The 14,375-nt window shown below is 38.1% G+C and overlaps 1 protein-coding gene across 1 annotated transcript in view; it reads right to left on the minus strand.

Moving 5' to 3' along the window:
- Positions 1-3,683: 3,683 nt before the first annotated feature.
- Positions 3,684-14,375, minus strand: part of LOC122809117 (U8 snoRNA-decapping enzyme-like) — a 60,016-nt gene continuing 49,324 nt past the window's right edge. Inside the window, exons 2-3 of the mRNA XM_044080367.1 lie at positions 10,769-11,041; positions 3,684-5,519 (exon numbers count right to left, since the gene is read on the minus strand). Coding sequence (XP_043936302.1) covers positions 5,340-5,519; positions 10,769-11,041 — 453 coding nt within the window. The 3' untranslated portion in view covers positions 3,684-5,339. The remainder of the gene's footprint in view (positions 5,520-10,768; positions 11,042-14,375) is intronic.

A 14,375-nucleotide genomic window follows, 5' to 3' on the forward strand; every position in this document is an offset into this window, starting at 1 on the left:
AGCAAATGGCATGGAGTCCACATTCAACTTTATAACATTCAGACAGGAGGCAACGAAGTCCTGCATATCCAGCCTGCATGTATCATCTGTATGCCCTATGCCTGGGTAGGGAGCATACAGACTGACATAGGACAGGAGGAGGATGCAAAGACTGATACACTGGCCAAATGTTGGGCCATCCTCGGCAAGAAATCCCTTAGGTGATAAATACTGCAATAGTGATATGAAGGACATCAGCACTGAACTCTAACGTGTGGCCTTCTTCAGTGATTGTAGTCCTCCTTGATTTGCTGGCACTGCAGAATAACATGGCTTTTTGATGGACACACCAAAATGAGACAAAAATCAGGAATACTTGACATCTACACCAGCCCTCCCTCCTCCTCAGCAAGAGTACAAAGTCTGAACATTTTCATTAATATGTACATAATCAGCTGGCCTCTATTCTTTAAGGGGCTTTACTACATTATATGAAATTTACAATTTCTCCTTTACTACTGTGACAGACAAAAATCAGTTTTACAAGTTCTCTGAGAAACAGCAATGGATACCTAAAGAAATGGAGAGCACAAGACAAAAGCGAACAGAAGAGAGGCAATCAACCTACAAGCAATGAAATGCAACTTTAAAAAAACTCTTTTAAAGCAGATTACTAAGAATGACAGTCCAGGTTGCACAATTCTTAAGCTCAGCATACATGTCCAGGTTGCACAATTCTTAAGCTCAGCATACATGTCCATATAAGTAGAAACAATACTACCCTACAATAAGACAAGAAAATGCGACATCAAAGTTAGTACATTACTAAGCTAACAAACTGCTGCTTTAAATAGGGACTTTACACATCAGGCATAGCAACATTAAGCAAAAACCACTTCTACTTCCTGTTTTGCTTTTTCCTTCCCTTTCTTACACACAACTATGAACAGAATATTGAAATCCACAGCCCTCTGCTTCCCCATATTGGCCAAAGTATTTAATATTACTAAAAGAAAGTGTAATGTGTTTAATATGAACACCTCCAATGCATACATGCACACGAAAGAGAGAGAGAGAGTGTGCCTATGCACAGAATATATTATATAACCACTTAATGAGCCTGATAAAAGCAAGTGGCAACAAATCTGTATCTTGCCTGAAGTGCAGATATTAAAAAAAAAAAACACAGACCATGTAACCCCCGCCCCATGAAATATAGCATCATTAAAAATTAATGAAGTAAGAACCAAATATAACCAACACGAAAATGGCAATACTGGTAATGACCCAAAATTACCAAACTACACTGACAAAGAAATTAACTCAAACAGGCAATAATACATCACAAAAGACAGTAACCCAATCTCTACTGGGCATCTTAAAAGGAAATGTCTTCAGAATTGCTACAGAAAACCATCTACAAAACAACCCACTCAAAAAAGGCCATAAAAAAATACCTAGTCAAACTAGTTACCCAGTTACCACATCCCACGGAAATGAATGTGAAACAGAAAATATACTGAACTGAATACTCTGGGGTCTTCATATAGGTGTCTGAAACAAAATACAATGTACATATAATGAACTGTGGCCCTAGAATAATTGGTTTGAGATTCACTCCGCGCCACACAGTAGGCCCCCATGTATTCTTTAAATCATCATGATAATATATATATATATATATATATATATATATATATATATATATATATATATATATATATATATGGGTCTGCTTCTATTCGCTGACATCCCATTTCACTGAAACCCATTTCGCTGACAGCCTCATAGACAAAAGTAATCAGGGCAAAAACCTGTGATTTGCCCCCCTCCCCACTGTTGTGCGACTGTGGAGTTGTAATATATAGTTGGGGGGGTGGGGGGGCACAGCCCCCCACCTTGAAAGTTTGTCAATGAAATGAGCTGTCAGCGAAATGGGTTTCAGTGAAATGGGATGTCAGCGACTAGAAGTAGACCCATATATATATATATATATATATATATATATATATATATATATATATACATACATATATATATATATATATATACATATATATATATATATATATATATATATATATATATATATATATATATATATATATATACACACACAGACATATATACATATATATTACACACACAATATATATATATATATATATATATATATATATATATATATATATATATATATATATATATATATATATACACACACACACACACATATATACACACACACACACACACATACAGGCTGATAAAGGTTTAACATATTTAAGAATTTTCTTTACTATAGCACCACCAAGTGGTAAAAATGCACACCACCATCATTAGCTTGAGTCTGACATATCAGTCTGCCATTCCACTGCAAATGTAAAGCTTTACTGAGAGCTAACCTGTAAAGTGGCAGACACCTGGGGAAAGAACATATAAAGCAAAATAGACAGACCTCAACTGTACTCCTGAACTCACCAGAGCACTGGGTATGTGCTGGGGGTCATTTTCACCTGTTAAGGACTCTTTAACCAAGAAAAAAAAATATGTTGCCTTTCAGTTTTAGTTTGAAGCGACTTCATACAACAGGAGGTCAGTAATCTTGGTCAGGATCAGTAATTTCAGAGGTTAGGTGATATGCATGTATGTCTGAATGAATAAGTAAGTAAACAAACAAACAAACCAAACAGATGGACTAAGATCTTTGGAGTCTGTTCAACTGCTACATCTAGCCTCTTACACAGTTGCTGCTTCTTTCATTCCAACCCTTCCCTCCTGAGCAGTTTCCACCACCTCGAACCACTACTGATGATTTACAATCCACAATTTGCACAGATAATGCATTCTTAGGCTCTAATGCCCTTTCCATAAAAACATATTTCTTAAATCAGCCTCATCTCTTGCCCTAGTCATCAGCCATCCATGCCTTATTTAGTCTTCAATCTGAACTCCATGTCATCTGCCATGACCATGTGATGTATACATTCGCCCACCACTATCACCCCCCAGTGCATAAAACAGTTGGCACATTTTCACAGTTAAGCTCTTTCACCCTTTTGGTAACTCTTTCCAACCCTCCCTCATTCTCCTTCCATGTGAGGCCAAGAAAATTGGGTGCAGAACTCCAGATGTGGCCTTACAATTGCCCTATACAGAAGGAGGATGGCCACAGTGTATCCTGACTTCCCCTAATTATGCAGCCCAGCAACCCTGCTGGTCTTCGCCACTGCTCTTTCACATTGCTTTACATAATACTTTCATCCCACGAGTACATTTAAAACCCAGATTATGGTTAATTTCTTGGTCCCCTTCAGCCATATGACAAGGGTAAGTCACAACAAATAAAAGATGCCATGCCAGCGTGCAACAGTCTCTGGACTCCCTAAGCTCCATATTGGTGCCAATCCCATCAGTCTAAGTCGGAGGATATCAGCAGGGGTAGGTAGACCACTGAAGTAGAACAGCACCGGGATGCATTCACAGTTGGCTGCAAGGGAGGGAGGGCGAAGTGTCCACTGCATCACAGCGAACCAACAAGGATCTCCTGTACCACCTTCCAGCCTAAAGAGTCCAACATACAGTTTTATTCAATCTTTTCATCTGAAAACTAAACCAGACAATTTTAAAAATCACAGTTACTTACTACTTCAGAGTTTCAATTAGGTCAGCTCAAACAGTCCACAGAAATACTCAGAACTAACTTTCTTATTAACCATTTTTTAATTTATTTCAGGCTTACTTTACAACTTCAAATACAAATTCCTTCTCAAACGTTAAATAGAATGGTAAAGAGTTTCTCTGCAACAGTCACTTTAAAGTACAAGGTGGTAAACAAAAAAAATTGGAGAAATTGTCAGGAGCAGAGATGCACAAGCTACAGCAGCCATGTGCAACTTTACAAAGGTAACGGAACTTGTAAGCCTTGCATTTAAAGTTTTTGTACTGCTTTTTGCAGTGCATTAAATGTCCAAAACTTAAGACCAACCATTCAAAGCATGACCTCACCATGGTGATGATATCAATAACATCCTACAGATGCCATCTTACAGCAGTCCATTGATTAGATGCAAGTTCTTAAAGGACAGCTCAGCTACAGGGACAATCAGCAAAGTTATATTACTCTCTTCTTAGTTCAACACTCCTCTACAATAAAGACAATAACTTCCAGTATTGCAATTTATTTCTGCTGGAAAAAAAAAGTGTTAGCCTTAAGTTTCCATATCTTAAAAATATCATTAAGATGTTCAGTGATGCAAAAATGTGTAAAACCCTTTGACAAGTTGACAGATGCTTCACTTACTTGCACATGTACCAAACATGTTGACTGCAGTCTACTGGAAATAAAGTGCATTCATTCGCCAATACCAGCTCTACGCTCTATTGGTTCGCTGGAAGGCAGAGTTCTCGGTCAGTAAGCAATGGGCATAAAGCAGAGAACTGATCCAAAGCAGATGGTAAAGACACCTGCACAAGCAGGAAGGAAACAAAGCACTCCAGCCAGGAACTGAAGAGAGAGCAGTGAGGAAGCAATGGTAACCACTGCACTACTATGCCACACAAACATGATTATGTTATGTTAAAAAATGCTAGAAAACCAAATCAAATAAGCATTCAGGTTCAATACAAAAGAAACCAATAATGCTCCAAGACTAACATTCAACTTTGTGTTTGGAAGATTTAAAGTAAAAATAAAATGTTGCAAAAAAGATTTTGCAAAATTCTTTAAATCTAGTATCAAACTTTGACTTGAGTGGTCCCAACTAAAGCAAACTGAAGGGACCAGCTGAAGCAACAAATGTTAAGGCAAAGGACACAAAATTTCAGAATACAGTGTACCCAACAAAACCTTTAAAGAACAGCAGTTCTGGGTATAAACAGAGCTTAACACCTTACCAGTTAAAGGAAATCAGCAAAGAAAATGAAAAAGGGCAAACAGAAAAGAAAACCACGACCCCATAAAAAATATAAATTTTGTTCTCACCATTTCTTTATATTAGTAAGAATGCAACCCTGGTTATGGGATGAAATCTGTCCCATAAACAAGCCTTTAATTCAACCCAACCCTCACTCCACTCCCAGCAAAGCTATATGGAATCAGTTTTGCTGTAATGGCAAAGGTGTTTTTAGACTTTTCTGCACACAGGCACAACGAACTTACAGAAATAACACACACAACTGTACAAATATTGGCGAAAACAAGCTATGACTGAAGTCATCCCACTTCCACATGGGTTCCTGGGGAAAATAGAAAACATCACAAAATAAATAAAGCATGACATCTCTGTGCGTTGAAAACTTTCCACTGTCTTCATGGAGGATGCGATTCATTGAGTGCTCACCAAAATTTTATTGGCCGCTTATCTCTGACTATTTCTAATAGCATCACGTAGTCTGTCCTCCCTCACCAAGTTCAGAGTCCGCAAGGCATGCACCAACTGGTCCCTTGCATTGCCTATAAATGTGTTAGACAAGAAAGCTGGTAGCCCTCCAAATCCATCCCGCAAGACATATAGGGGCACTCTTACCAATCCCATAACCTGGGGAAAAAAAAAAGGGTAAAACAAGAACTGAACTACAAATGAAAATAAACGCAGTCTTTTTTACATTTCACTGTGCCTGTTCTGTAGATAAGAAATTAACATGCAATGCTACAAATGAAAAACACATTGTTTTACTTGCGAAAATGCTGCAGTCAAAAAAGCTTAACAGTTACTCAATTTTACTTAAACAGTGAGAAGATGCTACTATAAATCTTTTTAAGCCTTCTCATTGGAGCAATTTCAACTTAAATAGGACAAAACCATAAAAGTAGGAAAGGAAAAAAAAAAACATTTCACACCACAAAGTAAGCAAAATCATCATTACTCCAGGTCTGCTTAGCTATGCAGTTATTTAAAAAAAAGCAAGTCCAACAAAAATAAAAAAAATCTGTTTTCTTGCCTAGTTCAAATAAACACTTCACTGACTTCACTATCTACTGCATAATTACTTCTTTTTCTTTCAAATTGTTTGCTATGCATCAGTCTGACAGCATTTTCCTATCTTTAAGATTCATTTTTGAAATAAATTATGCTTTTTTCCGTGTGGAAGACATCCATTGGTCTCCATAAAAAGGCCATATTCCCATACACTCAAAGTCACACTGCAGATGGCAGGTACCAGCAAAAGGCAGCACAAATTACATTCAGCCTGTGCTGTATATTGTGAATGAAGTCCCTGCAGCCTCTGTATTCAAGATTTGTTTAATGTTCATCGTTAACTTAAGAGATGAAAATTGTTAGAATAAGCAGAAGAATGCAACAGCTACAATATGACCTACAGCACAACAGATGCATTAGTAACACTCAAGACATTTATGTCACTCCAAATTACCAAGTGTATGCATTATAAGTTATGGCAAAAAAAATGTCAAAAAAAGCACAACAGAACACCACTGATTAGTACTGTGTAAACTACACAAGAACACAATAAAATGACCAAGGAAATATTTCAACTAAACTACTTAGTGAACAGGGCCCAGTAAACACAACATTTCAGTAACCGGCCACACATTTTCTTAATTCTCACAGCTGTTGAACAGCTTTCAAGTGGGATGTGAACCTTGCCGTATGAAACGAAATGGGACAGATAAAGCTCATCTCCATCAAACCTAGAGCAATGAAACAAAACACGTGGCTAACAAGCAGTACAGCACACATACAGGACTATCTATTATTAATACTTTTCACATACCCCTCAACTGTACAGATTTTTGCTAACTGTCCAGTTTTTTGCCTCATATTTTAGTTTGTTCCTCATAAATGATTTTTTGACAAATTATTAAGATGTTCTAAGGATTAACTTCACTAAATAATGCCATGCATTTAAGTTTCAGACTTCATATCCCACAAAATAATACTTGCTAGCACAAATCCTATTATTCTAGCAACTTTCTAAGTTTATAAGAGCAATATTTAAAATGCGTCCCTATTTTGGGCCTTTGTTCCCCCATTATGGCAGGCTTTGTCCAGATTTCTTGCACTAATAGGTTGAGAGCTATGTTTCCCATGCTGTCAAACTTCTCATCGATTTAATTTCAACTTAAAATTTCCAACTAGCCACAGGGAACAAAAAACATTTCTGACACTTTGCCGCCACCCCTCCCTTTCTAATCACTGAAAACAGCCTACACAATGTGGCTAAAGCTATTCTTGCTATGAACTTCACAGACCTAAAAAACTACATTTCAGACTACTGTCATCCACAACACACAGAATGCAAGACCAGTATCTACAATAAGGTCAGTGGAGAAGGGCCCAAGACTTGGAGGGGATCTACCCACTCAAAGAAAGAAACAAGCTATCCAAGCTCCAATCATGCCTCTGCCTCTTTCAGTTACCTCAGACAGACATCTTGGGGTCAGTACAGGATACACAAAGCACAGAATATCATGCATTCATTATGCAATATATCACGGCTTTGTTGACCAACTTTGCTGCAGTTCACAGCAAGATGACAAACTCTCTCCCAAATGCAAATAAGCCATACAAGATAAATGTACCTCTGCATAGGGTCCATCCACAAGGTAAGAAGCACAACTAGGATGCTCCAGTATGTTACTCTCACCAGGCACTGGACTTGTAAAAGTATACTTCAACTAAGCTGCATCAGGAATTATGCTTCAAAGAGTCTCTCCACAACTCCAGCCTTTGTTGCCTAGTGTCCAAAACTGAAAGCCCTAGCAGACTACAGATCCTGTAACACAATTTGATAAGAAAATGAACATGCAATTAAATTCCAAAACATAGATCACACATTATTAAAGCCCACCCTGATCTGTCCATTTCCAGCCATATGCAGCTACTGATCCACAGTTTATACAAACACGCATCACTCAGCAGTACAGAGGCACTTGTCCCCCCCATGTTTGTCGCATTACTATCCAAAGGTCAGCCTTTGACTATGCAGCAATCTCCCTTCCTACCCCTTCCCAATAGGGCATATTTTTTTTATTTTAAACACGGACACAGGCAAACTTTATACAAAAGTAATCAAACCATATTAATATCTACAAGTGTTATACATCACATATACTGTTCTAAATCCTATAATCTAGGCAACATTACATAATGTATTCCGTGCCTACCTTCCCTTAAAACCGCATTCCTCCTATAAAACATTTTTTTGTATGTATTGCTCCCACAATTTCCATTTTTTTTCTATGCAGTTTACACCTACCCCTTTTCTAAAGATTCTATCCTCCTGTTCTTTTATCTATGTTACAACATTCACTACTTCAAGTATAGCCGATTTAGATTTAGATTTCCATTTTGTAGTAATTTTCTTTTTTGGCAGCCACCAGAATTAAACTCAGCAAGGCCTTACTTTTTCCAGGTAATTCAGATCCTGTATCCCAGCTCAAAAAAAAAAAAAAAAAAAAGTTTTAGTTACACATTTGCTCACTCAGTATTCCTGACACAGTACTCTGTAGGGAATTTTTAGAGTCTGCCAACTCATTACATTCCCAAAACATGTTACCGGTTACCTCTTTCTTCCCAATCACACCTCCAACATTTGCTATCGGAGGAAAAAATATCTTTGGAGTTTGCTTGGGTTATAAAAAAAAACTATGCATACACTTCCAGAAAAAAAATTAAACTGTTGCATATTTAGAAGCCATTAAACTGTTGCATATTTAGAAGCCATACATACATCCTCCCATTGTTTCTTTGGGAACTATATATCTAATCTCTTATCTACCTTTTCTGACCTCCGATTGCTTCCTATAGGTTATTGTGCAATATTTTATACGCCGTACTAATTATCCCTTTAATGGCAGCTTCTGTTCTAGACAATATTGTACATTTCCTGGTGGTCCAGAGGTCCCATCGTGCATTTTCACTGCAACATAATGCTACTACTTACCCAAAAGACCGACTTATTCATTTCAAAAACTAAAAGGTCTTGCCTGCACTGTCATTTCCAAAGAATGCAGACTCTTCTTGCTCAGACTGTCACTGCACAGTATATGGCATGGCTTTTATCACCCTACACAAATCTGCCATCTTTCTTCAGGCATGGCTTTTATCATCCTACACAAATCTGCCATCTTTCTTCAGTTATGATCACTGAAATGGTATAAGCTGCTTTACGCACTGCTCAGGGAGCACCTATACAAGGCATCACAAGCAATTACTTAGCTGGCACACATGATCATATTCTTAAGCTGAATAAAACTTCAGTGCTTACCAGTAAAACTAACTTTTAGTATCTTTCATTCAATTTGCTAACCTGCAACTCACATATCCCCTTGTTCAATCTAAAGAGTGTTTAGTGGTGTTAAACATTCCTATACCTAAATGTGTTATTCCACAGAATCTGCCTTCCTCCGGTCTTTACAATGAATACGGTCACTGATGTAGTCTGCGAATGAACAGACCTTAAAATCAGTAAGATAATAATAATATAACAGATACAGGCTATGCAATAATTAAACTACACTGGCCTAACGGATGACCTCTTTGGAGCACAGCTCTGGTCATCTACAACAACCCACTCTATCCACTGCTCCACTCATCTGCAGATTTATTTGCTAATTTATCATTAATCATCATTTGAGAAAGTGGGTTGGTCTGTGGACCCTTTTAAGTCATGATTCAATACACAAGAGTAAATACAATATCTATACAGTCAAACATCAGTTTCTTTCCACTTCCCCAAAACGAAGCATGCAAAAACAAATGCAGATAGAGTGGAAACATGTAACCTTCACAGGGACAGTAGCCAGAGGGACAGAAATGAATACTGAACTCTAGGTGGTAAAGTAGAGATTTTACCACCAAGTCAGGGTGCTGCCTTCATCCGGTTCAGTTATCATAACTTCTTCACCCAAAGCATCCAAGCTTTCAAACCACTTCCCCATCAAAGTGAGCAAAGACTGCACACCACTCAAACGATGCTGGCCTCAACAATAATCTTACGATATCTACCAGTCCCTGCTTTCAAAGGCAGAGGATAATCTTCAACAATATCCTTAATCAGCTGCTTCTGCTGTCTTGCACTTTAGCCACTTTATTAATTTTACTCCCACCAGCACAGCATCAAGGTAAAGAGCCATGAGACATAAGCTACATGCAAGCCACACTGAACAGACTCCAGAAATTATCCCCATTACTCAGCTTTGCCCAGGTTTCAGTATAGAAAAGTTCCCTTTGTCACTCCTGCTCCAATATTATCAGCTACCAGCAGCCAATCTTTCATACCCCAGTACTTCCATTCAGCAAAAAGTTAAAACCTATAATAAATAGGGGCCTAAACTGTGCTGCCTTTGTTTACTGATGCCACCATCAAGTCAAAGTTATTTGTGACACCGGGATGCGGGTCCTGAAGCTCATTACACGATTACTCATGTCTGATGGGTCATTTCCTCCCCAGATCATGAGAGATTCCCACTGCACGAGCACCACTCATATCAAAGACCATTTACCCTATCACTATTCCTGCACCTAAAATCCTTTCAACAACACTTTCAGAATGGCGTACTCCCTTTTACCACTTTACATCAGAGTCGCCTTACTGAAGCATCATTTTCATGTGAAGAGTATCCTGTGGTAATCAGAAGCCTTTACTTCTTGGCGTTATTAGCTACAATAAGCAAACCGTTTGCTGTGTAACCTCCACACTGTCACATTCATTCTCTCTGTCACAAGAAATGCAATGTTAACATGGTAAAGTAAGACCAGCTGGAGTAGCAAATACAATCTTAGCTATAATTGGATGGTAAAAATGCTAATGCTCTGGCTCCTACCTCTGTGCCATGGTCCTTCGCTTGGACTGCATCCATTTCAATGTTATGCAGCTGCGCCAGTGTCAGCTTCTTTGTGTAGAAATGTGCCACAATTTTTTGTGGGGTCTCAGTCACATGAGAGCTCATGTAATCAGCCTCTGTCACACCCAAGGAGTCAATATTGTAGCCTATCTCCTCAGACAGCTCACGATTTAAGCCTCCCTCCAGTGAATGATCTCGCAAGTCCACAAAGCCTCCTGGAAAACCCAGCCTACCATCAAATCGCATCTGCATCTGCAAAGTGTTTACATGGAGAAAGAATAAACAAAGAACACATTGCATAAATGTTTCTGCAAGTCACAATTCACTGAAATGTAAAAGGCACACAATTACAAAAGTTCAGAGGGGAAAAAAAATGAATAAACCTACTTAGTGGTGGGTGAAAGATGGAAAGAAGGCAAGAGAGGTACTGTCACGCCATCTTACTTATTGTAGCAAGCAGCGCCAAAAGGACTTTGGAAGTAATGCTTTTACAATATAAAAGGATTATGAGTGGGTAAACTATAACCTGCTTATTATGCGTTTGAGACATGGATACCAAGAAATTCACCTCAACAGCAAAGCTTGAGAGGTAAATTTCAGCACCCATGTTGAGAAGGCATAACCAGGTTATGATCACAGTCCCAATCATAATTCTTAGTGCACAAAGCTTTATCTGCTCCATACTCTACTATTTACAGAAAAAAGTGGCTTTTAAAGCTGTAAAGCATTTACAGAACGCTGTCAAAGAGTGTAAAAAATGTCTCTTACATTTACACTCACCTTGCCTTAATCTCAACTGTCCAGATTTTTGTCTCATATTTGGTCTTTTCTCATAAAAATCTATGGTTTTCTGACAAGTCACTTTCAAATAAATAATATACATTTGCGTTTCAGACATCGTATCTTTCAGAAAATGCAGGCTAACACAAATCCTGTTGTAACAACTTTCTAAGTTTGTAAGTCAGGGACACATTACTGGCACAGACAGCAGGCAGAAACAAATATGTTTTTATTCTGCCATTGTCATTTGCTGGTCAGTAGTGGCAGATTTGACTGCCTAGCAGGAGACCTGAACTTAACAAGTTAAGCAGAAGATGCTTAACATTTGTTAAGATTTGGTCTTTCACTACATTAATGCTCAACTGATTTGTCGTTTTCCAGTTATCAGAGCATAATCACCGCATTTCAAGCACTGCAAAAAAAGTACGCAGTTACTATCAACAATAAAGAACAGCATGATCTTTCTCAATGTTGCATTGGGATTTTGATTCCAGAACACAAAATCCAGATTCTGCAATCTGAATTTACTTTCCATACAGCTAAGAGCAACTCACACGGTTGATGTTTGGGCAAAAACAGGTTGAGAAAAGCAGATAAATGATTTAACCTAGGGAAACGAATATGTCAAATGTCAATCAAGTGCAGGATGATAGAATATGTTGAATATAGATCCTCTTCCTTTCAAGGGAGGACAGAATGCTTTACAAAGGCCATGTAGGAGTCTTCACAAGGAATGTCAAGCATAGATTAGATTAATCTGCCATTGCAGGGTAATCTCTCCATATACAGTCCTCCAAAGCAGGACTTGTTTACTTGAGCTTTTTTTTTTTTTTTAACTGGGTGTACTAAAACAGACCTATTAATTTTCAAATTGGATCACAAACAATACAAGAGTCAATAGTGATGAGCATATATCTACAACAGATGCTTTGTTGAGACACATGCTATTAACTATGGGGAGATTGTACAGCAGGCTGAAAAGCCGACAAAGGAAATAAATAAAATCTGCGACGTCAGAAACCAGCTTTACTCCAACAGTAAACAGGAAAATATCCATCTGAAACCCATATATCACTGTCCAGAAACAGAAGAACTGACCGGTCATGAGCCATTTCTCCTTTCCAAAGGGCAATACTAATACTAATAAAAACAGAAAAAGAAACCAAGGTGACAAGATATCTTTTACTAGATCAACACTGACCTTACAATAGGGTCATCCAGCTCTTTCAGACTACTAAGCTACTTTATGGGTCTAAGATGACAAACAACTTATTAGCTTCAGAAGAATGCTCACTCAGAAAGATGGGCCAGTTCTGCTGTAAAAATCTGTATTAAGATATCAAAAAGTACAACATCTCAGGTAAAAAGGACTGACTTGAGGTAGAAACCATTTGCACAGTACTCAAAACTAGACAGGTAATATGTGGCAGACATACAATTCAACAGTGTGAAGTTGCCTGTATAGTCATTTTACATCACCACATCAGGGTGGGGGTTAGAAAGTAAGTGCACTGCACCTATCTCTCACACACACACACACACACACACACACACACACACACACACACACACACACACACACACACAAAAGGCAACTACACAGTGAAACTACAGGGCCAAAGTTGAGATCTGGAAAAACAATCCTGCTCTCCAGGAGGAGCTGTGCATGGGAAGATATTTATTTTAAATAGCAGACCGCTCTCAAAAATGGGGAAGAACTGAAAATTGTGGAGCAAAAAGAAACACACTGCCGGGTAAAGCACTCTCCTCAGAAACACCAAATCAGCAGAAAAAAAGGGAGTGAGTGCACCATGAGCTGAATTCAAAAATGAAACATCAAATAAACCCAGAGGGTCTTCTTGGTGAATAAAATCCTCGTTTATTACAGATAATAAAACTGCAGCAGGTAGCAAGTAGTAAGCGCTTTCGCGTTGATACCCAACGCTTCATCAGACATAAAGAAAATGCTGAAACTCACTCTTTTTAAAACACTAACTGTCATGATGTCATAAATTTACTTAAAGAGACAGACATAAAAACAGACATAAAAACATGAAATACAATCTAGGTTAAAACATCAATCATCTAAAACAAAAAGCATATCTATACATAAGATATATTTATGAACACTAATGCTTCAGAGGTCTTGAGGCTAAGAATGGCTTGATAGTGAGCCTCTCATTAAGCCCGAATTTATGGGCTTGTAATTTAACAATCCACTTGCCTTCCCTTTCTTCAATTCTATTCTTTATGTTACCTAGTCTCCCATCAATATTCACCAATTCAAGGACCAGGAATTTAAATGTGTGATTGTCACCTGATTCTACTGTGTGTTTAGCTAGGGCATTCAATATGTTACTTCTGGATATGGCGTAGATATGCTCCCTAATACGTTCTCTTAGGGATCTGGTTGTCATGCCTACGTAGAACTTCCTACATATTTGGCAATCAGCTAAATAGACCAAATTAGTGGATCTACAACTCGCATTGTGTTTAAACATATAATTCCTGTGTGTAACAGGATGTGTGTAGTTGTTAGTATTGGCAACATATCTACACTGGTTGCAAGATGAACAAGCGAAAGTGCCACATCGTGTGCTCTTCCGCTCAGTAACGTGTGGTTTGTCGTAGCAAAGTAACCTATTTAATGAAAGCATATTCCTATAGGCTACACGAGGTGTACTGTCTACTAGGGACCTTATGTCATCATCTATCATAAGGAGATTCCAATGCTTGTTGAAAATCTTTAGGATGTGTTTGTTCCTGTTAGTGTAAGGAATAATAATCCTATTGGGGTTGGACCTTG

The sequence above is a fragment of the Protopterus annectens genome, chromosome 8.part0, assembly GCF_019279795.1.
Source record: "Protopterus annectens isolate FY-2018-M chromosome 8.part0, PAN1.0, whole genome shotgun sequence".
Classification (NCBI taxonomy): Eukaryota; Metazoa; Chordata; order Ceratodontiformes; family Protopteridae; genus Protopterus; species Protopterus annectens.